The sequence below is a fragment of the Chiloscyllium plagiosum genome, chromosome 5 (assembly GCF_004010195.1).
Source record: "Chiloscyllium plagiosum isolate BGI_BamShark_2017 chromosome 5, ASM401019v2, whole genome shotgun sequence".
Classification (NCBI taxonomy): domain Eukaryota; kingdom Metazoa; phylum Chordata; class Chondrichthyes; order Orectolobiformes; family Hemiscylliidae; genus Chiloscyllium; species Chiloscyllium plagiosum.
In genome coordinates this window covers 79,581,471-79,607,916 of record NC_057714.1, presented here as the reverse complement: position 1 = coordinate 79,607,916, position 26,446 = coordinate 79,581,471, and the positions used below count along the sequence as shown (strand labels likewise).

At 40.6% G+C, this 26,446-nt stretch overlaps 1 protein-coding gene across 6 annotated transcripts in view; it reads left to right on the top strand.

The window, feature by feature from the left end:
* c5h10orf67 (chromosome 5 C10orf67 homolog) overlaps positions 1-26,446 on the top strand; it is a 309,052-nt gene that overhangs the window by 260,620 nt on the left and 21,986 nt on the right. For all 6 annotated transcript variants that reach the window (XM_043690454.1, XM_043690457.1, XM_043690459.1 and 3 more), the window contains 4 exons: positions 5,909-5,974; positions 6,124-6,211; positions 16,937-16,999; positions 17,084-17,175. In XM_043690454.1, the coding sequence (XP_043546389.1) occupies positions 5,909-5,974; positions 6,124-6,211; positions 16,937-16,999; positions 17,084-17,175 (309 nt within the window). The remainder of the gene's footprint in view (positions 1-5,908; positions 5,975-6,123; positions 6,212-16,936; positions 17,000-17,083; positions 17,176-26,446) is intronic.

Here is a 26,446-nt window from a genome sequence, read left to right as displayed (position 1 = left end):
CTTCAACCCCAGGGCATCAATGTGGGCTTCAACAGTTTCCTCATCTCCCCTTCCCCCACCTCACCCTAGTTCTAAACTTGCAGCTCAGCACTGTCCCCATGACTTGTCCTACCTGCCTATCTCCTTTTCCACCTATCCACTCCACCCTCTCCTCCCTGACCTATCACCTTCATCCCCTCCCCCACTCACCCATTGTACTCTATGCTACTTTCTCCCCACCCCCACCTTCCTCTAGCTTATCTCTCCACGCTCCAGGCTCACTGCCTTTATTCCTGATGAAGGGCTTTTGCCTGAAACGTCGATTTCGAAGCTTCTTGGATGCTGCCTGAACTGCTGTGCTCTTCCAGTACCACTAATCCAGAATCTGGTTTCCAACATCTGCAGTCATTGTTTTTACCTCGTAGGGAGATGCTCCATAGGCTGGGGCTATTTTCCCTGGAGCATCAGAGGTTGAGGTGTCACCTTATAGAGGTTTATAAAATGAGGGGCATGGATAAGATGAATAGCCAAAGTATTTTCGAGGTCCTTCTAGGTTGTAGTGGCCTTGGGTTTGGACAGTGCTATCTAAGGGCCATAAGTGAATTTCTGCAGTGCATCTTGTAGATGGTACACATGCTGCTACTGTGTATCAGTGGTAGAGGGTGTGAAATGTTTGCTGATGTGGATTTGCAAATATAGCTGCCCCTTTTAATGTCCAAAATGTATCTCTTTACATGCTCATTACAGACTTGTGTCTTCTCTTGTATGATGTCAGATCCACATCATTAGTCACATTATCATAATTTGCATGCATCTCTTTATACCATATTTCAATGCCTGGCAGAATGTTCTACTTTTATGAATGAATAAATCATTTTTTAAAATTCATTTAAGAGATATCAGATTCACTGGGTGGACCAACATTTATTGCCCATCTTTAAGTACTGTTACGAAAGTGGTGGTGAACTGCCTTCTTGAACCACATCAGTCCATTTGATATAGATACATCTACAGTACTGTTAGGAAAGGTGTTCCAAGATTATGTCTGAGTTACACTGAAGAATCAGGGATACATTTCCAAATCAGGAAGGTGAGTGGCTTGGTGAAGGATGTGAAGGTGGTGATATTCCCATTTATCTGCAGCCGTTGCCTTTTAGGTTATAGTGGCCTTAGGTTTGGACAGTGCTATCTAAGGGACATAAATGAATTTCTGCATTGCATCTTGTAGATGGTACTCATGCTGCTACTGTGTATCAGTGGTGGAGGGAGTGAAATGTTTGCTGATGTGGTGTGAAACAAGTAAACTGTTTGGATGTGGATGGTTTTTGTTAAGGTTCATCCTGAGCAGCTCCATAATGCAGGACCCAGTGCCGTACAGTCTGTTCCCTGGAACACACACTGAAACAAATATCGACTATGCTTGGAAGACTATCACCTTGGTGAAAGATTCTCTTTGGTTTGCTGGAAACCTATTGGTCTTCTAGTGCAAAGAGTTGACCTTGGCCAAGTGTTGCAGACTGCCAGGTTTCAAGATCCAGGACACCGTGCTAAGGAAAGCACTAAAGCTTGGGTCAGCAGCTGCCAGGGGATAGTGGGGAAAGAGTACCATTTAAGGTCGTTCTGCCAAAGTACAATGAAAATCTGTATTGGACCATCACAATGCCTCAAATGTAAGTAAATAATGTCCTATAGACAAATGTCTTGGGCTTTTTTGCAACTGCAGGGAATGACAAATTCCAATATTTATTTTTTCTTCATGTGCAAAGATTACACAGAACTGCTTTAGTAATTGTGTATGTACATAAATATTTTTTAAGAATAAAGTATATCTTTGTAATGTAAAAAATAATGGTTGTCGTTTTAGTCTAGTCAAATAGACAGTAAGAGTTAGAGATCTGAGTTTGGTGACTAGTGAATTAGGTTGTGCAATCAGTTCCCGGATTGTTATCTGTAACTGCTAAAGTTTGAAATGATCGAAGAACTTGGTCCTGTGCAATTCTTCTGTCGTATGTGGCAAATCAGGGACACTTCCACTGAATATACTGACTAAGCATGCAGGAATTGTGTTGACCTACATCTCCTGATTACCACATGCAGCACCCGGACCTGCAGATGGATTCACTACGGAGCATCCATTAGGTTGAGAATATTTAGTGAACTGGTCAAACAACCAGGAAGGACTACAGTAACAGAGATACCCATGCTTACTCAGGAAGATGAGTAAGAATAGCCAGGCAGTACATGAGTCCCCTGTGGCCACTCCCATGTCAAACAAGAATACTGTTTTGAATACTACTGGGGCGACGCCTGTAAAGGGAAAGCAGCCAGGTCAGTGGCACCACAACTGGCACTGTTGTACAGCAGGGAGTGTCAAAATATAGATATTCAGTAGTGATAGGGGACTCTATATTTAGTGGCGCAAATATAGAGTCTCACAAGCAAGACTCCAAAATGGTATATTGCCTTCCTGGTGCCAGGATCAAGGATGTCTCTGAGCAGGTATAAGACAATCCGAAGGGTTTGGTTGAGCAGCCAGATGTTATGGTTCACATTGGTACTAATGACACAGGCAGAAAAAGAGTTGAAGTCCTACAAAAGGAGTTCAGGGAAGTAGATAGGAAGTTGTAAAGCAAGACCTCTAGGTTGTAATCTCAGGATTGCTTCCTGTGCCATGTGCCAGTGAGTCTAGGAATAAGAACTTACAATAGTTAAATATGTGGCTAAAAAGCTGGTGTAGGAGGAAAGCCTTCAAGTATGTCAGTCATTGGAAAGTCTTCTGGGACAGGTGAGACCTGTACAAGAGGTTGGGTTGCATCTAAACTGGAGGGGCACCAAAATCCTGGAAGGGAGGTTTGCTAATGCAGTTTGAGAAGGTTTAAACATTGGGAGTTCGAGCAGTAGATTAACAAATAAAATGATAAGGAGGAGTCAGAGACTAAGGCCAGTAAGGCTCGAGGAAGAACACACAGGGAGAGGTTAATCAACCTTACTGATGTCACAAAGCTGGTCCTTTTTCCTAAACACTGTTCCTTTTCTCAAGGATACTGTGTCCTTGATTTTTTTTTCAGCAGGGTCATAAAATACCCAGGCTCCAAATGGCTGGGTTTGGTACAGAAATAAAATGATATTGTGGCGCCTTTTTGTTTATATATAAACAGATGAGACTTTAGGCCAAAGCTTTTATGTTTTTAGACATAACCTGTATCAGTCAAGGGGGTGTGGCCAGCTCTCTAGCTGAGCAGTTCAGTCCAGATCTAATGGGAGTTTAGCTGTGGGCTGTAGGCTGTATGGAAACAGGCTCTTAAACTCTCTGTCCTTCTGCCCTTTTAACTTTGACCTGTAAGCCTTTGTTTCATTTTTACTGTGTTTGAGGGGTTTGCTTATTGGCGACTGTTGTGTATATTTGGAATAGTACAATTAAGTCTAGTTTGGATATTCCGAGTTCTGTAGAAGTTCTTTATTCTGTTCTTTGTGTTTAATTGTGTAATTTTGGGAATAAATTTTTGTCTGATTTAAAACCTGATTGTCAACCTAGCTAACGTATTCCAGGTAATTTTCACTGTACACTTACTGAAACAAATTGCAAAGTAATGGTATGGGCTGCCCGTGAAGAGTGTTTTGAGTGGTCTGGCCTAGTCCATAGCAGATTGGGCTCTAGTGCTACTCCTGGCATGCACTCCTGTACTCTCCATTGAACCAAGGTTGATCCCCTTGCTTGATGGTACTGGTTGAATAGGGGATATACTGCACCATGAGGTTGCAAATTGTGTTGGAGTATGGGTCTGCTGCTATTGATGGCCTACAGCACTTCTTGGATGCCCAGACTTGAGTTATTAGACCATTCAAAGTCAATCTCATCTATCACGGTGGATATATGATGAAGGATATTCTCAATGTGATGGCGTGACTTTATCTTCGTAAGAACTGTGCAGTGCTCGCTCTTACCAATGCTTCAGGATAATTGCATCTGCAGCAGGCAGGATAAGGTCAAGTATGTTTCTCCATCTTGTTAGTTCCCTCACCACCTGCTGCATACCCAGTCTAGTAGCTATATCCTTTAGGACCCAACTTGATCTGTAATGCTGCTGCCAAGCCATTCAGTGGTGGACATTGAAGTCCAGCACCAAGAGTACATTCTTTGCCTTTGCCATGCTCAGTGATTCCTCCAAGTGGTTTCCAATTGCAGGAGTACTGTTTCATCAACTGAGGAAGGATGGCATGTGGTAACCACCAACTCTCCTCGGTCTGTCCTGCCAGTGAGACAGATTTTGTCCAGGGATGGCAGTGGTGGTGCCTGGGACATTGTAAGTTTGATTCTGTGGGTATAACTATGTCAGGTTGTTGTTGTTTGCCTCATCAGGGAGACAGCTGTCCTAGTTTTGGCACTAGGCCCCAAATGTTAGTATGGGTCACCAGCATGTTGTTGTTGTTTTCAGTGCCCAGGACAATGCTAGATAGCTGTTCATTTTCATTTCTCTGTTTAAACTTTGTGGCGATTGATACAACTGAGTGACTGACTAGGCCATTTCCAAAGACAATTAAGAATCAAACATATTACTGTGAGGCCAGAGCAGGTGAAGATGGCAGATTTTCTTCCGTAAAGGACTTCCACACCTTGATATGTCCAATCGCATTGCCAATACAGCCCCAGGAAAGTTTGTAGCACAATGAAGATTCCATGAAGTGTAATGGTGTCAGGGCAAATATGGGCAAGGAGGCTTTCTCCTGATTATCACATTTCATCTTCCATCAGCTGATGAATCATTACTCCTCAGTATTGATGCTTTAGACATTAGGTGGTGCCACACAACACATTGAGGATGTTCTCATTGTGAAAATGAGATTTTGCCTCCACAAGGACCATCTAGCGGTTACTCCTACTGATACTGTTACGGACAGTTGCAGGCAGATTTGTGAATATGTGGTGAAGGAAGTTTTTTCCACTTGTTGGTTCCCTCACCACCTGCTGCAGACCCAGTCTAGAAGCTATGTCCTTTAGATTTCAATCAGTCTGGTCAGTAATGGTGCTGCTGAACCACTCTTCAATGGAAACTGAAGTTCACCCACTGTACACTTCACATCCTTGCCACTCTCAGTGCTTCCTCCAAGTAATGTTCAACTCACCAGTGGAGGGAGAATGAAATGTGGTAATTAGCAGGGAATTTCCTTCTGTATTTGCCTTAATATGTTTCATTATGTTTCATGGGGTCCAGAGAATGTTGGGAATTCCAAGGACAATTCCCTCCCAAATGTGTAAAATTATATCACCACCTCTGCGGATTCTGACAGTGGGACGAGAGATACCCAGTTATGATGAAGGCAATGTCTGGGACAATATATGTAAGGCAAATTCCCTGTGTATTACTCCGTCAAGCCATTATTTGCTTAGTCTGTGAGACAGCTTTCTCCATTTTAGCCTCCAGATGTTAATGAGGAGGACTTTGCAGGCTGAGTTTGCCATTGTTGTTTCTGGCACCCAGATCAATAACATGTGGTCCAATCAATTCTGTTCCTCTTCTGAGATTAGTTAGCAGTTTTACACAGCTGAGTGACTTGCTAAGCTATTTCAGAGGACAGTTAAAATTCAATCACATTACAGTGGTTCTGAAGTCACATGTAGGCAAGATTGGGAAAGAATGGCAGTTTTTCTTCTGTGCAGACCAGAACAAAATGCACCTTCTACACACTATTACCTACTCCCCACAAAAATTTAACCATCAATACTTTCTCAGCAATGCTGTAGGAGATCTGTCTTTGCTGAAGAAGTGTCTTTAGAAAATAGTACCTGCTGAATATGGAAGTATACTATGTGGTATTTTTCAGCTTTCAGGGCAAGAAAAGATATAATTAAATGAATATAGTATGTTAAAGGTATTAGCTTTGGATAGTATCTGTCTTTCATCCATTCATTAATTATGTTGTTTTTTAGCCTTAAAATTCAGCTGGAACGAACAAATCAAATGTGGGAAAAGAAATTTGCTATACTGAAGCAAAGGTATAATTTAAAGTTCATAAGCAAAATTTATTTTCTTAACAGTTAACATTATATTAATTTTTCAGTTTATCGTTGCTTCAACAAATCATTAAGTTCATTTTACCCCAGTTGCTGTGCAATTTTTCTCAGACAAATCTGTTAACTTTCAGTTACCATGCAATAAAGGATGAGATGTATCTGAGATGTTCTTTGCAACGTCAAGCACCAATCCTTCACTGTGCTTTTACACGTTACACAGTAAGTACCTATTAATGAAATGTGTAATTGTAAAATCATGTATCCATTCATTTAAGGTCATTTTTGTAATGATCAATCTACAGTATAAATGAGTTTCAGTTGATGATTAGGTAACAGCAGAAATTTGATTAATGTAATCATAATAAGTGTATAATTGAACAATTATTGCAAAACGTAGCTGAAATGCCAAAGCCCTTTCCTCAGGATACCATTAAGATTGACAAAAATAAGATAGAAGTTATTTTGCAAGTTCTCTACTGAAACAATGTTAAACTAATCTGCTCCTGTCTCCCTGTTCTGTGTCTGCTTCAAATAATGAACAATGTTCCTTTTAAAAATATTAATTCTCCATGTGCCAAGTCATTCAATGTTCCAGAAATCCTCAAAACTATACATTTACTGGAAAGTTGGAGATGCAAATTTCAGACTTCAAATAAATAAGCTCATGAAGTGCAAGTGTAGGAGATAAACCCTTAAGTAGAACTTTGAGTTTTATACATAGTAGCAAGGTATCCAAGAGTCAATCTTTTTTTAAACTATTTTTTGGGGCATAGAGTAACATGTGAAGATTTGAATGCCCCAATAGAGCTCCTCTTTTCTTCCTGTTTATTTTCTATCCAAACTACCAGCATTTAGCCCTGTGTAAAGAAGCTCCCCCCAACCTTTCTTCCTATTCTCTGCAATTTTAAACTGATGATCATTGACATCTCAATCAGAAGATCAATCACCTTACCATAAACCCTTCTTGCTTTATAATTTTCAAAATTAACTGTCATTATAGCTTTCTTTATTTCAAAGGAACGTGTTCTGGTACCTCACATTTCTCCTCATAACTATAACCTTTCATCTCTGATGTCTTCCTGTTAAATTTATACTCTATGTTGAAATAACTCCACGGAGCCACTTCTCTTTATCTATTAGCCAGGACTCCCTAATTAAACATGATTAACAGCCCCAGTCAGGGAACACATAATCTATGAGGTCAATCTGGCTCACCTTGTTACAATCCTTACATCACCCCCACTGAGTCCGAGGACATAGGCCAGTCCTATTTCTTGAAGAACGTCTTGGGGCGTTTTAGCACCAGGTCAGTTTCCTCCAACTTGGCATCAGATAGAGGTAGTGTGTAATGCACGGGAGCTCATCTCTTGCATCAGGAGCACCTCAGTAGAAATTCACTCTCTTCTTCCGGCAGCAAAAGGTTTGATGCAGCTACAACCGTCATATCCATCTTTGATTCAGAGATCTCATCTACGCTTGATAGAGAGGGTGAACCCATGGGTTCTGGCAGCCTTTCTGATTGTTCCAAGGAGCGAGGCATGATTTTCTCCAACACTGTTTGCGAGTTCATGTTAAAAATGACCACCAATTTTTCTTTCTCTGTCTGGGCATATTTAAGCTCTGCATTACCCAAAGTCCTAGATGTGTATGCTATTGGGCATTTCTCTCAATTGGGCCAGCTATGAGCTAATACTACCCAATGCAGTACCAGCAGATATCGCATGTCAGTACCAGTTCTCACTTGGAATCGTGGTGTGTCAATGATAGCTGTGTCTTCACTTCACTGAAGACTGTAGCTTGGTCACATGACCATTTCCAAGCCTGACCCTTTTTCTGGGAGTTGATGCAAAAGATCAGGTCAGGTTATATATGAACTTTCTGTATTAATTTACCAGTCCAATAAATGACCCAGGCTCCTGGACAGAAATGGAAGCCAGGCATCTTTGATCACACTTACTTTATCTTCCAGCAAAGTTAAAAATCACACAACACCAGGTTATAGTCCAACAGGTTTAATTGGAAGCACACCAGCTTTCGGAGCGACGCACTTTCATCAGGTGCGTCGCTCCGAAAGTTAGTGTGCTTCCAATTAAACCTGTTGGACTATAACCTGGTGTTGTGTGATTTTTAACTTTGTACACCCCAGTCCAACACCGGCATCTCCAAATCATATCTTCCAGCAGTATAACCCAATCTTATTGACTCTGTAGCCCAAGTAGGTGATGTGGGTGCCTGGAACACACATTTTACCCTTCTTAGGCAAATGCCTACCAGGGAAAAATACCTTAGGATTATGTCCAAGTTCTCTAAGTGTTTTCTATCGTCCACTGAAAAATTGAATAGACTGACAATATCCCAACTGACAGCCTCGTATATTGGTACAAACCCTTATGGGTATTAATTATCGAGTCTTGGAGTCATAGTGATGACAGCTTGGAAATATACCCTTTGGTCCAACTCATCCATGCTGACCAGATATTCCGAATTAATCTAGCCTCATTTGCCAGCATTTGGCCCATATCCCTCCAAACCCTTCCTATTCAGTATCCATCCAGATGCCTTTTAAATGTTAAAATTGTACCACCTTCACCACTTTCTCTGGCAGCTCATTTCATACAAGCACCATCCTCTGCATGAAAAGGTCTCTTTTAAATTTTTCCCCTCTCACCTTAAATCTATGCCCTCTAGTTTTGGACTCCCCTACCCTGAGAAAAAATCTTGGCTGTTCATCACATCCATGCCCCTCATGATTTTATAAGCATCTAAAAGGTCATCCCTCAGCCTCCGATGCCCCAGAGAAAATAGCCCCAGCCTATTCAGCCTCTCCCTATGGCTCAATTCCTCCAATCCAGGCAATATCCTTGTAAATCTTTTCTGAACCCTTTCAAGTTTCGTAACATCTTTTCCATAATTAGGAGAGCAGAGTTGAATGAAGTATTCCAAAAGTGGCCTAACTCATGTCCTGTATAGTTGCAATATGATCTCCTAACTCCTATACTCAATGCACTGACTAATTAGGGCAAGCATACCAAACACTTTCTTCACTATCCTGGCTACCTGGGACTCCACTTTAAAGGATCTATGAACCTGCTGTCCAAGGTCTCTTTGTATGGCAACACTCCCCAGGATCGTACCATCAAGTGTACAAGTCCTGCCCTGATTTGCCTTACTGAAATGCAGCACCTGTCATTTATCAAAATTGAACTCCATCTGCCACTCCTCAGCCCATCAACCTATCTGATCAATATCCCTTTATATTCTGAGAGAATCTCTTGGCTATCCACTACACCACCAATGTTGGTGTTATCTGCAAACTTATTAACTATACCTCCTATATTTGTACCCAAATCATTGATTTAAATGACAAAAAGCAGTGGACCTAGCACCGATCCTTGTGGCATATCACTGTCATAGACCTCCAGTCCAAAAAAGAACCTGCTACCACCACCCTCTGTCTCCTACCTTCAAGCAGGTTATGTATCCAAATGGCTGGTTCTCCCTTTAATCTAATTTTACGAACTAGTCTACACATGCAGAACCTTGTCAAACACCTGACTGAAGTCCAAATAGACCACATTGTAGCATACTCCTGCGAATCCTCATTGCATTTGCAAGTAAGCATAGTTCGTGTCCAGCTTTGTGAAGGACAGTTCTGCTGCCAGCTTTGCGTGCAAATACTCTATTTGAGGGATTGGATAATTATCCAGCCGCAAGAAGCAGTTTACCATTTGTTTAAAATTCCCACAAAGGCGAATCAACCCATCGAGCTTCAAAATCAGTATGACTGGTGCTGCGTATTCCACAAACTATACAGGTTTGATGATTTCTTCACTTTACAGCTTTCTGATTTCTGCCTCTTATTGAGTCATAGAGATGTACAGCATGGAAACAGACCCTTCGCTCCAACCCGTCCATGCCGACCAAATATCCCAACTCAATCTAGTTCCACCTGCCAGCACCCGGCCCATATCCCTCCAAACCCTTCCTATTCATATACCCATCCAAATGCCTCTTAAATGTTGCAATTGTACCAGTCTCCACCACATCCTCTGGCAGCTCATTCCATACATGTACCACCCACTGCGTGAAAAAGTTCCCCTTAGATCTCTTTTATATCTTTCCCCTCTCACCCTAAACCTATGCCCTCTAGTTCTGGACTCTCCCACCCCAGGAGAAAGTGAGGACTGCAGATGCTGGAGATCAGAGCTGAAAATGTGTTGCTGGAAAAGCGCAGCAGGTCAGGCAGCATCCAAGGAGCAGGAGAATCGACGTTTCGGGCATGAGCCCTTCTTCTTTTCGGGCTCATGCCCGAAATGTCGATTCTCCTGCTCCTTGGATGCTGCCTGACCTGCTGCGCTTTTCCAGCAACACATTTTCAGCTCTCCCACCCCAGGGAAAAGACTTTGCCTATTTATCATATCTATGTCCCTCATAATTTTGTAAACCTCTATAAGATCACCCCTCAGCCTCTGACGCTCCAGGGAAAACAGCCCCAGCCTGTTCAGCCTCTCCCTGTAGCTCAGATCCTCCAACCCTGGCAACATCCTTGTAAATCTTTTCTGAACCCTTTCAAGTTTCACAACATCTTTCTGATAGGAAGGAGAACAGAATTGCACGCAATATTCCAACAATGGCCTAACCAGTGTCCTGTACAGCCGCAACATGAACTCCCAACTCTGACCAATAAAGGAAAGCATACCAAACGCCATCTTCACTATCCTATCTACCTGCGAATCCACTTTCAAGGAGCTATGCCCACAAGACAAATGTCTCTGGGCAGGCCTTGTAGAATCTTGGAATTGCTTCCTGTTCACATGCAAGGTGACCCTCCCTCCTCTGATAGTCTTCAGATGTTCCTGGGAGACGTCCGGATATTTAATTAGGACTTCACTCAGGCAGCCATTTACTAATTGAAAAATGTTGCTTCAATCTCGATGAATCTCTCTCATCCAATTTCGCCCCATCAAGCTTGAGCCCAAGCTTCTTACTGCAATCACTGGTATCTCAAACAGCTGCTTTTCATAAGAGACTAAAAACGAAGTAGTACTCTTAATCTGTAAGGGTTCCCTGGTATAGTTCTGAGCCTAGACGAGATCTTGCGCAAACTGACGGATTGGAGTCCAGAATGAATTTTGTTAAAAACTGCTTCTGTGATCACTGATACAGCCGGGCTGGTATCAACTTCCATTAGAACCAGATGACCATTTGACCAGACATTTATTTTGATTGTTCTGACTTGGATGTTGTTAAGCAATTTAACTGTTCCAAACTAGAGTGTAGATGGACTTTCCAGGTTGTGCACTCGCCTGGATATCAGCCCAAGAGTTATCTTACTTAATTTAGATCTAGTAGGACTCTTTTGCTGTCTGGAATAGCAACTAGAATGGCCTCCCAGCATGAATTGTGAAGAAACTTTTTACCGTTTGGCCAAGGCTTTGCTTTGTTTTGGGGTATTGCTATGTGTCAATGGTCCCCAAGCTCAATCAGATTGACTAAGGCTTTGCTTTGTTTTGGAGTATTGCTATGTGTCAATGGTCCCCAAGCTCAATCAGATTGACTAAGGCGTCCATTTCATTGAAACACCCTGTAACTCATATGCTCCACTTGTCACATTTTCCAATGATAAAGCCAGTTATCGTGCCTGTTTGAAGTCTATTAAGGCACATTTGCATGGTTACATCACCAATCCCACATACCAACTGGTCTCTAAGCATCTCATTTAGGGTTCAACAAAAGTCACAGGTCTCTGCCAGTCATCTTAACTTTGTCAAAAATTCCAGCATAAATTCTCCTGGTTCTTGAATTGCCGAATAAAAACAACAGCATCTCAGAATTAGAGGAGGCTTGGGGGACACAATATTCCTTAACTAAATTCATCAACTTTTGGAAATTTTTAGTATCTGGTGCCTCTGGAAAGGCCACGCTCCTAATAACAGAAAAAACTGTGGGTCCACAGGCTGTCAGGAGAGTTGCTCATTACTTTTCATCTGCCCCAATATCATTTGCCTGGGAAAAAAAATAACACATTCTATCCACATACTGTGCCCAGTCTTCAATAACGAGGTCGAACAAGTAAAGCTTCTCAAAAAATGGCATGATGCAAGAAATGCTTCCCCCAATTCAAAGACAATTGTGAGCAAATTTCTCCAGGCTTTATTCTCATTGCCACAGAAATAATTCCACAGAGGCCAATATCCTGTCACCAAGTCACCCTTTATTCATATGTGGGAAGTTCTTGACCATGGTACAGCCAGCTCTCGAGTGTAAGAATCTCTGACACTCCTTGTTTTATCTGCCAGGCAGGGCTCCTTAATTGGTTAAGATTAACAGCCTCAATCAGGGAACTCATGTTCTATGATGTCCAGCTGCTGACCTCGTCACAATCACTACACATGTCCTCTATGGTTTTAAGACATCTCAATTATGGGATACCTATAAATGCTGTACACCATACTCTGAAGCCTAATTAATACTTTTACTCCTTAGTCTCGTCTCTACCTTTCAATGTCTTCACATTAAATATAAAGTCCAATAACTTGCAAGATATTTCCTGACCAGACAAAACACAAACTTCCTCATACTTATATAAAATCAAGAACTGCAGCTGCTGGAGATCTGAAACAAAAACAAATTGCTGACAAAACTCTTCGGTCTCCAGATTCAAAACTCTGCTTTCTCCCCACAGGTGCTGTCGAACCTGCTGAGTTTCACCAGCAACTTTTGTTTTTGTTTCAGCCCCTCATTCGTGTGTTTCTAAAATTGCATCAGTTACCTAATTTCCCATTCCACTATTTAAATGGACATTGTGCATTCAGACAAACACTATCATGGTTTGTGACTTTTGCCCTGAACATGACAGACCAGGGAAAAATCACTACCCTGCTTTGAGTCCTGCAGCTCCTGTTGTGTAGGGTAGTGCATAGGCAGGATTTTCTCTTCCTCCAAGAACAGCAATATAGGTCACAATACCAGACCATGCATGCCTGGTCCAGGATTTCCATCCAAGTTGAAGCAGTCTTAGCCATTTGGAAGAATGCCCAGCACTTTAGGAAGAAAGTCAATGTCTTTCTCCACTCTATTAGAGAATGTGCCATCAATTTTTCCCAGGTACATCACACTCACTCTCTTTGCTACTGGACTCACCTCTCACCAAGGCTCATGCTCTAGCATTCTCACTAATGCATGCAAGATTTTCCCCACTCACCCACCCCAACTTATGACACTAATAATCCTGCATATGGTCTGCACAACCTAATCCCTTGCTTGGGGAACCTTCCAAACTTGCACCAACAGTAACAGCTGTTCCACCCACTTTAGTCTTCCATAATACCTCTCTCTCTCTCGCTCTCTCTCTCTCTTTCTATCTCTCTCTCTCTCTCTCTCTCTCTCTATCTATCTATCTCTATCTTTCTCCATCTTGGAGCAAAACTGCTCACAATAGGCAGATAAAATCAAGATGGGTAGTGTTATGCTGTCATTCAGTTCTTCATTTCTTATGAAGCGAGAACCCTGACTCTGACTAGCCCAAGCAGGGCCTTGCCTGGTATGGAAGGCTGCCCTTGATTTACTGCACTGAGATCGCTTGAGCGAAGACTATCCCCTTAATTGGCTTAAAGCCTGCTGCCAACCTTGGCCAGCTCCCTGGCATTGTCTCTGGGCTTTTAAAATGGTGCGTGAGTGAAGCAAGGGTGATATAAGAAAACGCTTTATCACACAGTGAGTGCTTAGGGTATGGACTGCACTGCCTGGAAATGTAGTGGAGGCAGATTCAATTAAGGCATTCAAGAACACAATGGATGATTATTTGAGTAGAAACAGTGCACAAGGATATAGGAAAAAGACATGAGATTGGCGCTGATCAAGTCTACAAATTCAGCTCTAAAAACTGAGTTAGTCTTTGTGTGTTGTAATTCTTGCATTTTGTGTATCCCTGGCGTTAGCTCCTCAGAAGCCTTCTTTTGTTTGTGAGAGTGTTACAAGGAGTCCTTCAAAGGGTTTGTCTTTGTAAAGTCCATCCCAGGATTAAAAGCCTGTCAGACAGACTATCTCAGAAACATTTTACAGCAAACACTCAGAGTCCATGGCCTTGGATACCAAGATATTGGTATTAGAAATAGGGCTGTGAAGGGTTTACAAAGGCAAAAAGGCACAGTGTCAAAATCAAATACTACTTTTTGCAATTATTTGTAATATGTTTCTGGAGTATTTCATTCTAGAAGAGCTTAATGTTTACTTCTCACATATGATAAGGTAGAACAGATAATCAGCTGCTGTTGATGTTTAGGTAGGGGCATGATGACTAGCTATCCATTTTGCTGTTATTCCTACCAAAATGGATGCCCTCACATTTACCAACATTGTACTCCATCTGCTGGACCCTTGCCCACTCACTTAACCTATCTATATCCTTCTACAGACTTTCAGTATCCTCTGCACAGTTTGCTCTCCCACTCATTTTACTGTCATCTGTGAACTTTGACACATTACACTTGGTCCCCAGCTTTAAATTGTCGATGTAAATTGAAAACAATTGCAGTTCGAACACTGATCCCTGAAGCATGCCACTAGCCACTGATCGCCAACCAGAAAAGCTCCCATGTATTATCACTCTTTGCTTTTCTATTGGTTAACCAATCTTCTATCTGCTTTAATACATTACCATAACACCATGCATCTTTACCTTATGCAACAGCCTTTTGTGCAGCATCTTGTCAAATACCCTCTGGAAATCCAGAGACAACACATCCACTGTTCCCCATTGTCGAATACTCATGATGTCCTCAAAGAATTCCAGAAAATTAGTTAAACATGACATGCCTTTCATGAACCCATGCTGCATTGCTCGGTGAGACAAGTTCTCAGCCAGATGTCATGCTACTTCATCCTTGATTTGGAGATGCCGGTGTGGGACTAGGATGTACAAAGTTAAAAATCACACAACATCAGGTTATAGTCCAACAGGTTTAATTGGAAGCACACTAGCTTTCGGAACGTCGCTCCTTCATCAGGTGATAGTGGAGGACTCAATACTAACACACAGAATTTATTGCAAAAATTTGCAGTGTGATGTAATTGAAGTTATATTACTTACAGTGTGGAAACAGGCCCTTTGGCCCAACAAGACCACACCAATCCGCCGAAGCGCAACACACCCAGAACCATTCCCTTACATTTACCCTTGCTGCCAACACTACGGGCATGTTAGCATGGTCAATTCACCTGACCTGCACATTTTTTGGAGTGTGGGAGGAAACTCACGCAGACAATGTGCAAACTCCACACAGTCAGTCGCCTGAGGCGGGAATTGAACCCGGGTCTCTAGCGCTGTGAGGCAGCAGTGCCACTGTACCGCCCAGTGTTGCATTCTCAGGTTAGCTGTTAACAATGGTGATAGCTAGACAACATATTGTCTAGCTATCACAATTGTTAACAGCTAACCTGAGAACGCAACTTTTTAAAAAAAGGTTTTGTGATTTACACATGAAAGAAGTGAAACTATATGGTATTCAAACAGATGAAAGACTTAACAGACAATCAATTTTTCAATGTATAATTTCAGTTACATCACACTGTAAATTTTTGCTATAAATTCTGTGTGTTAGGATTGAGCCCTCCACTATCACCTGATGAAGGAGCGACGTTTCGAAAGCTAATGTGCTTCCAATTAAACCTGTTGGACTATAACCTGGTGTTGTGTGATTTTTTAACTTTGTACTTCTTCCTTGGTAACAGATTCAAACATTTTCCCCACTACAGAAATTATGTTAGTTGGCCTATTGACCCACCTTTTGTCTATCTCCTTTTTTAAACAGTGACATCACACTTGCTGTTTTCCAATCTGCTGGAACCACCCCAGAGTCCAGCAAACTTTGGTAAATTACCACAACCGCATTTGCTATTTCCCCCGCCATTTCTTTTTGTACCCTAGGATGCATTCCATCAGTGTCAGTAGACCTGTCTGCCTTTAGCCCTGTTAGTTTGCCCAACACAAACTTATTAGTGATAATGATCATTTCTCGATCCTCACCTGCCACAGCCTTCCTGTCATCAATTATTGGCATATTATTTGTGTCTTCCACTGTGAAGACCTACATAAAATACCTGTTCAACGCCTCAGCCATTTCCTCATCTCCCATTATTAAATCCCCTCTCCCATCCTCTAAAGAACCAATGTTTACCTTAGCCATTCTTTTTAATTGTATATATATTTCAGGAAGTTTTTGCTATCTGCTTTTATATTCTGAGCTAGTTACGCTCATAATCCATCTTACCTTTCTTTATAGCATTCTTCATGGCTTTCTATTGCTCCTAGTTTCCCACTAATCTTTGCTACTTTTTATGTATTTGCTTTCAATTTGATGCCCACCTTTATTTCCATAGTTATTCATAGCTGATTATCCTTTTTCCTACAGTCCTTCCTTTTCACTGGTATATACTTTTGCTGAGCATTGTGAAAAATCACTTTGAAAGTTCTCCATTGTTCCTCAATTGGCCCACCACATAGTCTTTGCTCCCAGTTTAGGTTTACCAACTCCCTCCTCAACCCTTGTAGTCTCCTTTCTTTAAGCACAAGACGTTGGAATTGGAATTTATCTTTTCACCCTCCATCTGTATTTTAAATTCAACCAGACTGTGAACACTCCTTCCAAAAGGATCCCTAACTATGCGATCATCAATTATTCATGTCTCATTACACAGGACTAGATCTTGGATAGCTTTCTCCCTCGTAGGTTCCATTGCATACTGTTCAAGGGAACTATCGCAAATACATTCTATGAACTCCTTCTCAAGGCTACCTTCACTGACTTGGTTTGACCAGTCAATGTGTAGGTTAAAAATCTCCCAAATTTGATCCTGTTACAACAAAAGACACAGAATAGAAATGATTTCCTTGATATTTTTTTACAATGTTATCTAATTTGTACTACCTGTATTTTTACATAGGTCAGCGATTCTGTTGGGATTGATTTTAAGGAAAGAAATAATATGTCTCCATATTTCACATTGGTAGGTAAAAGTTTCCCCAGGAATGTTTAAATTAAAGTGTTCATTGGCTGAAAGGAATTTGACTTCATTTTTCACTGTCATCAGCCCCAAATAGGGTCCCACTCAGCACCAAGTACAGCACAAACAGAGCCTAACATGAACAGAACTCCAAGTGCCCCAGGTGCTATTAATTTAAGGTGAGATGTTTAATAATCATTGCAAAATAATTTTGATCTTAGAAAGTACTACTGCTTTTCTCTTTCTACTCTATAATTCTTAAGTAGCCTCACTGAATATATATATACAGAAATATTGCCTTCCTTGCTCAGACCATTGAGTATAGGAGATGGGAAGTCATGTTGTGGTTGCACAAGACAGTGATTAGACTACATTTGGAGTACAGCATATAGTTCTGATCACCCTGCTATACGAAAGATATTATTAAATTGAAGATGGTGCAGAAAAGATTTAAAAGGATGGTCTTTTCTCACTGAAGCATAGGAGGTTGAGGGGTGACTTTATAGAGGTTTATAAAGTCATGAGGGGCATAAATAAGGTGAATTGCAACAGTCTTTTCTGTAGCGTAGGGGAATTCAAAACTAAAGGCCATAATTTTAAGGTGGGAGGAGGAAGAATTAAAAGGGACTTGAGGGGCAATCTTTTCACATGGAACATGGTTCATATATGGAATGAGCTGTCGTGCAGATGCAGCTACAACATTTAAAAGACGTTTGGATAGGTACATGATTAGGAAAGGTTTAGAGGGATGTGGGCCAAATGCAGGCAAATGGGACTAGTTTAGTTTGGGAAACCTGGGTGGCATGAATAAGTTGGACCAAAGGATCTGTTCCATGCTGTATGACTCTATGACTGTATGATAGAATTCCAATAACATTGTGTTATTACTTAGTAAATTATCAATGATTTAAAAGTAGTTGGAGTTCATTATAGTATTGTCATGCATGTAATTTGTATTGGCACGTATCCAGCATCAAATTGTTACTATAATAGGAGCCTCTGTGAATGTCTACAATGTGACTCTTCACCAATACTTTTGTCCTTCATTAAACAAAGTATAATTTCACATCAAGTCACTTGGAATCTATACAATGAGAATGATGTCCCTTCAGTTTATTTATTAATGCCAATTTCATTGAGTCCTGCTACCAGAGTTGGTAACCATATAACAAGATAGGTATCTAATTTACTCATTTGGGTAAGCCACACAAACCTGTGCTCCATTTCCATCTGTACTCACAGAAACACTGCACCGGCTCAGGCACTACCATCACAGTGATACTCTGACTTTTATTTAAAATTGTTAGTACAGAGGTATATCAAGAAAGGTGAAAATGAAACAGTACTGTTTAATTCTCATTCCACTGGCTCACTCAGTTATATACAGCATCGTTAAGTGATAATGTTTTTGTTTACAACGCTTAACTATCAGTTTCTGAAATTTATTTGAGTATGTTGAGGTTCATATATATCAGGCTAAAGATTAGAAAAATCTGAATAAGGAATTTTGTGGTAACATGTTTATGCTGATTTGATATTTTAATAATCGTAATCCACTAGATTGCCTGATATGCTATAAGACTGTATTCAATAACATCAATCGCTACGGGTGTGAAATAAAAAAAACTTAAGCACACATGTTTTAGTCATTAAACCTTCCTCAAAGAGTATCGACCAAAAAAACTAAACTTGGCTCATTTTCTTTGGTATAAAGGAGGCCTAAGTGCAGAAATCTGCTTCTTTACCAGCTGGCATTTAATGCAACCGCAGAATTAGAATTTGTCCAGCTTTAGATTAAAAATTTGTTACCTTCTTTGTTATAATAGAGCATATGTAGAGGTGTTTTTAATATTTCATGATATATTGCAAGAGGGATATGAGCCAAATGCAGACAAATTGGACATTATTCCATGTATAGGGAACGTTTTGTTTTCCAAAAACATAAATAATTGTCTATTTGCATCATCTTTTCAAAAAAGGTTAGTCATATATGCCAAGATGTTTCATATTAAGTCCTTTTTTTACATTTTGGAGGACTTGATTTGACTAAATCCTTACACAAATCGCACAAGAGTACACGTTCCATTTCTTAATCTTTGTTACTGTGTAATTTATACACAATGTAACTTGGCGTGAAGCAGCAATCACCTGTTTTCAGATTAGTTGTAGACTTCCTCACAAATTAGCAGCTTTTTGCTACTTAACGTTTTAATTTTACAATTATGTTGCATTGGAAAATGCTAAAAGCCTCCACCTTGTTTTTTCATGAAGAAAATGCTTCTCTCAACATGCGAAATGGTAGAGATTCTGTAGTATATGCATTCAACAACGGTGGGCAATAAATGCCAGACTTGTCAACAGTTGTTGTCAAATCTGAATAACACATGTTTAATGCAAGTTTTTTTTTATTTGACAGGAATTATTGATAAATATAAATTCCACTGCATGGCTAAATATAATAACATTGTCTAAAAAAGTTTTAACTTCAAAATAATTGAATTATTAGCATTGAATTAGGTGTGACCTTATGAAATTCTAGCTAAGGTGCAGTTGAGCTCATTTGTTAACTATTTGTGAAACCTGTTGGAAAAATAGGAATAGTTAAATTCCTTGGTACTATGGAAATTTGTGAGGGTAACAATCAAGATACATTGCAATCAAGATATAATTCCAAAATCAGTATAAATGCATTTATTGTGAGTAGAATCATCTATTCATGTAAGAGCGGTAGAGCTGCATTTTTAGGTCCAGATGACAGCAAGCATGGAAATGAGTGAGTGAATTTTGGCTTCATCCCGTCCCCAGACCATTTTCTTCTTCCTGATTGGTTGGCTTCAGTTGCAGCTACAGGTCACCCTCTGGAAGAAGTTGAAGACAAGAGGGGACCTTTATTTTTGGTGTCCCCTTTCTGTCTTGACTTGAATGACCAATTTCTGCTTCTTCAGTATTAGAGAATTGTCTTGTAGCTGTCCAGCTTTGAGAGTCTGCTCATGATCCTTAATTGAACATCTAGCCAATAATTCACTGTTGAATAACTATTGCCCATATATTGCAGGTCTTTAACCTCAATTTTCACCTGTCCCAAAGCCTGCATGGAAATCCTACCCTTGGATACTAAAGATCTACATGAGGCAAAGTAATCATGGCATGAACATCCTCATTCAGGACCTCAGTTATTGGTTCTGACAAAGTGCACGGGTCATTGAGAAGTTCTTTATTTAACCTAGCAGACACTTGTACTATTTTGAATGAATCTAGGCAATCAGCCACATTAATAGATTCATAGGATCATACAGCACAGAAGAGGTCCTTTGGTCTATTGAGTCTGCACCGGCACAACTATCATAACAAATGCACTAACCCTAATTTCCTGCACTTGTCCCATATCCTTGAATGTTATGATAAAGGCTGTAAGGTTTCCAACCTCCACTTCCAGCCTCCACTATCTTCCCACGGAGTGCATTGCAGATTCCTATCACCTGCTGAGTGAAAAAGTTTTTGCCCAAATCCCTTTTGATTCTCCTGCCCCTTACCCTAGAATTATGCCCTTTCTTGATTGGCCCTCAACCAAGGAGAACAGCTGCTCTCTATTCACCCTGTCCACATCCTTCATAATCTTATACACCTCAATCATGTCCTCCATCAGTCTTCTCTGCTCTAAAGAAAACAATCATAGCCTATCTAGTCTCTCTTTACAGCTGAATTTCATTCCAAGCAACATCTTGGTGAACCTCCTCTGTATCCCGCCCAGTGCTGTCACATCCTTCCTGTAATCAGGTGACTAGAACTGCACGCTGTACTCCACTTCTGGCCTCAACAACACTCTGTACAAATCCAACATTAGCTCCTTGCTCTTATACTCTGTACCACGACTAATAAAAGCAAGTGTCCCATGTGCCTTCTTAACTCTCCTACTTACATGCTCTGCTGACTTCAAGGATCTGTGAATAATTACCCCAAGACCTATCTGTTCCTCTAATCTACCCAGTGTCTTCTTAACTCTCCTACTTACATGCTCTGCTGACTTCAGGGATCTGTAATAATTGCCCTCAGACCTTTCTGTTCCTCTAAACTACCCAGTGTCTTGCCATTTATTAAATGCTTTCTTATCTTGTTTCTTCTTCCAATGTGCATCACCTCACACTCATCAGGGTTAAATACCGTCTGCAACTAGTTTGTCCATTTGACCAACCTATCTTTCTCTTCCTGTAACTCACAACCACTTCTTCACTATTAACCACTACACAAATCTTGGTGTCATGGATGTAGGTTTGCTCGCTGAACTGAAAGGTTAATTTCCAGACGTTTCGTTACATTGCGAGGTAACATGTTCAGTGGACCTCATACGAAGCAATGCTGAGAATTCCTGCTTTCTATTTATATATTTGGGTTTCTTTGAGTTGGTCTTGTCATTTCCTGTAGTGATGTTATTTCCTGTGGTGAAGTCACTTCCTGTTCCTTTTCTCAGGGGGGTAGTAGATGGGGTCTAACTCAATGTGTTTGTTGATAGAGTTCCGGTTGGAATGCCATGCTTCTAGGAATTCTCGTGCATGTCTTTGTTTGGTTTGTCCTAGGATGGATGTATCATCCCAGTCGAAGTGGTGTCCTTCCTCATCCATATGTGAGGATATTGTAAAAATATCGTGCAAGGACTGTAACAGACAGTACATTGGACAAACAGGCAGAAAACTAGCCACCAGGATACATGAACACCGACTAGCCGCAAAAGACATGACCGTCTCTCACTAGTATCCTCACGTACAGATGAGGAAGGACACCACTTCGACTGGGACAATACATCCATCCTAGGACAAGCCAAAGAAAGACACGCACGAGAATTCCTTGAAGCATGGCATTCCAATCGGAACTCTATCAACAAACACATCGAGCTAGATCCCATCTACCACCCCCTGAAAAAAGGAACAGGAAGTGACTTCACCACAGGAAATAACATCATCACAGGAAATGACATCACCAACCCAAAGAAACCCAAGCATATAAATAGAAAGCAGGAATTTTCAGCATTGGTCCACTGAACATGTTATCTAGTAAGGTAACAAAACATCTGGAAATGAACCTTTCAGCTCAGCAGCAAACCTACATCCAAAACCTCAACCTGAGCTACAAATCTTCTCAAAACTTGGTGTCATCTGCAAATTTGCTTAGTAGTCTAATAGAGATTGAAAACCACCACCTACTCATCAGAAAGTGGTTTTAGGTGCTGCCTGCAGTTCGTTTTGTAAGGATGACACTTTTAAGTGGTTGTGAAAGAAAAATAGATAACCTAAAGCCTCATGTGGGTTCCCCTTTCATCTGTTGTTTAATAATAAGTACCTATGCTAAATCCCTCTCAAAGTCAGAGACAGGAAGTTCTGATGGAGAGATTGGCAGATTTCCCCTTCTACTACATTGATGATTTTGTTGGGGTGAGCAAAAGCTTTGTTTCTAATACAGCATACAGGAAACCCTGGAGAAAGATTGAAATAAATGAGTCCTAAGTGAATTTGCAATCCTTTCAGTACAATTCTGTCATACCTAAAAGAGGAATACACTGAAGGATCACAGAATTCAGTTGCTTAGTTTATCCAGGGCTGAATAAATTGTGTTTACCATATATAAAGTATTGTATAAAATAAGTTGACAGTACCTCTATAAGGCTCCATCAATAGGAAATGTATTTTAAATCTCAACACTTCTCTGTAGTACATGTTACTCTTGAAAGTGATAGTTAGGCAAGGATTAATTTCAAATGCTAGACCAATCCTGATATAGACAGGTTGTATTATAATGAAGGTTGAACAGGCTAAGCTTGAGTTCATTGGAGTAAGAGGCAACTTAATTGAAACATATAAAATCTTGAAGGGCCTTGACAGGGTATGTGCTGAGAGGATGTTTCCTCTTTTGGAAGAATCTAGACCTATGATTCACTATTTAAAAATTAACAGTCTCCCATTTAAAACAGAGATTAGTCAAAATATTTTCTCTCAGAGGGCTGTGAGCCTTTGGAACTCTGTCCCTAAAAGGTGGTTGAAGCAGAGTCCCTGAATATATATTGGTAGAGGTAGATGGATTGAAATGGCAGATCAGTCTAGAGAAGCTGTATAGTCTACTCTTGCTCTTGCTCCTGATTCAAATGTTTCAAAACATTAAAGAATAGTTACTACCATATTTTAAGAAGTAATGCTGAAGAAAATGCACATTTGTTGAAACTTTTCATCTTGCATTCATCAGGATATTTCCACCACATTCAAATTCAAGGGGAAAACCAACATTTACACTACATGAGAAGAGAGTACTGATTATTTGGAAAATGGACCTTGGGAGTATAAATGCAATACAAATAGTTGATTTCCCGCTTGAATTTGTATTGTTGCAAAATGTCCAGACAGATGACCATAAGAAAGCAAGACAAAAATCTTCAACAAAACTTGTCTTTTTTCAGCAACACTCAAGTTCTGCACTGCCACATACTATTTTAAGAAGTTTCAAAAGCATTTGAGTTAAATTAGCACACACTTGCAGAAGGTTGCTTGGGATTTCTTATGCTTAGTATAAGTAACTAGAAGCTTTTGAATCTACATTATAATGAGTTTTAATCATTTTCCCATTTAGAGATGTCCTGTATCTTCTTCCCACCTGAAGTTCTCCAGTTTGCTGATTTTATTTCTGGTCTTATTGCCCACTTCATTTCCTTGAGATCCTGGAACCCATTCTGTTGGTTGATGCTCCACCTGCTGGTTGAATTAACTGGCCCCACAAGCTCTTATTGCAGCCATTGACAACTTCACATCCACTCAATACCTCCTGACATTTCTGTTCTTTTCTCTAACAATTGCCTTGCTGAGAACTTAGACTTATTATATCCCACTTGGTATTGATGCAACTTTTATCTCCCTCCTTTCAGTAGTGTTGTTCAGGCTTTATTGCATTTTAAGCTTTTTCACACTGCAGTGCTCCACTACCACCAATCCAAAGATATGTGCTTGTTCTCAAATCATTTGTCACAACCATTAGTGCTGTCGATCAGCATTTCTTCAAGAAAGCTTTTGTGCTTAGGATGGATGCACTAATATCGATATGTTCAGGATGGGGTGAGAGTCATTGATGTCTAGCCCCATTACAGGAGCCAAGGTTAAGTTCAGGCATTGCAATGGGTAATGTGAGAATTATAAAGGATTTTGAGAAAATATCTATAGATATTGGGAGGGCAAAGAGAGAAATTGTGGGACAAAGATATTAGAGGATATAGAAACAGATATTGAGGAATCAGAAGACAATTTTTGAAGAAATAATGAAAGAGAGCATTTGATAGAGGGAGATATATTGAAAGATGATATAGAGAAATATTTGACAGTCAGGGAGATGTGTAGAGAGGGCTAGAAAAAGAAAGCAATTCACAGAAAAGGCTAAGATTGAGAGCGACAAATTCAGGGGACAGAGAGAAAGGGATATTAGAGAAACAGGAAGGAAGACAAATAGATTGGCAGTCAGAGAGATAGGCATTTGAAACAATACCAAAACAAGAAAAAAAGACTGGTAGGCTGGAAAAACATACAGCAGGTAAACAAGTCAGGGAGTAACAGTTGAAGAACACAGACAACTGTTGACAACACACAGAAGATTACACAATTATCAAGTAAACAGAGGATACACTGTGAGCAAAACATCAGGAAATCGAATGGATTATTAAAAGGAATATATTAGCTTCCTGTACACTCCCCATACATTTTTCAGCATTAATTATACACATACCCTATTACATTTATGATTACATCTCGCACCTGTATGTGTCACTGCGTTAGGATTTCATTTTTGAAAGCATGATACTTTGGTCAATTTTTCACAGTCACAAAATCATAGACTCATGCAACAGAATCGCTACAGTATGGAAGCAAACCATTTTGGCCTATTGGATCCACACTGACCCTCTGAAGAGCATCCCACCCAGACCCACCCCATTTCTATAGCCCTGCATTTCCTATGGCTAACCCACCTAGCCTGCATATCCCTGGACACTATGGCCAATTTAGTACGGCCAATGTATCGAACCTGCACATCTTTGAACTGTGGGAAGAAACCAAAGCATGTGAAGGAAACAGACATGAGGGCAATGTGCCAACTCCACACAGACAGGCACCCAAGAGTGGAATTGAACCCAGGTCCCTGGCACAGTGAGGCAGCAATGCTAACCACTAAGCCACAGCGCTGCCCATGTCTCTGTGAAATTCCCCCTCTTTATAGAGTATTCCTTATGTTCAGCGATTGGTAATCATGGCTCAATATTACTATGAAATAGGGGAGAAAGTAAATGAGTATTTTGTATCAGTATTTACTGTAGAAAAGGATATGGAAGATATAGACTATAGGAAAACACACATGATGGAAGATATAGACTATAGGAAAATAGATGGTGACACCTTGAAAAATGTCCATATTACAGAAGAGGAAGTGCTGGATGTCTTGAAACGCATAAAGGTGGATAAATCCCCAGGACCTGATCAGGTGTACCCTAGAACTCTGTGGGAAGCTAGGGAAGTGATTGCTCGGCCTCTTGCTGAGATATTTGTATCATTGATAGCCACAGGTGAGGTGCCAGAGGACTGGAGGTTGGCTAACATGGTGTCACTGTTTAAGAAGGGTAGTAAGGACAAGCCAGAGGACTATGTTGCAATTGTACCAGCCTCCACACTTCCTCTGCCTGCTCTTTCCATACACGTACCACCCTCTATGTGAAACAGTTGCCCCTTAGGTCTCTTTTATTTCTTTCCCCCCTCACCTTAAACCTATGCCCTCTAGTTCTGGACTCTCCCACCAGAAGGAAAAGACTTTGTCTATTTATCCTATCCATGCCCCTCATAATTTTGTAAACCTCTATAAGGTCACCTCTCAGCCTCCGACGCTCCAGGGAAAACAGCCCCAGCCTGTTCAGTTTTTCCCTATAGCATAAATCCTCCAAACCTGGCAACATCCTTGTAAATCCTTGGTCAGCAAATTGTTGAAGGGAATCCTGAGGGACAGGATGTACATGTATTTGGAAAGGCAAGGACTGACTAGGGGTAATCAACATGGCTTTGTGCGTGGGAAATCATGTCTCACAAACTTGATTGAGGTTTTTGAAGAGGCAACAAAGAGGATTGATGAGGGCAGAGTGGTAGATGTGATATATATGGATTCAGTAAGGCGTTCGACAAGGTTCCTCATGGGAGATTGGTTAGCAAGGTTAGATCCTATGGAATGCAGGGAGAACTAGCCATTTGGATACAGAACTGGCTAAAAGGTAGAAGACAGAGGGTGGTGGTGGAGGGTTGTTTTTCAGACTGGAGGTCTGTGACCAGTGGAGTGCCATAAGGATCGATACTGGGTCCTCTACTTTTTGTCATTTACATAAATGATTTGGATGCGAGCATAAGAGGTACAGTTAGTAAGTTTGCAGATGACACCAAAATTGGA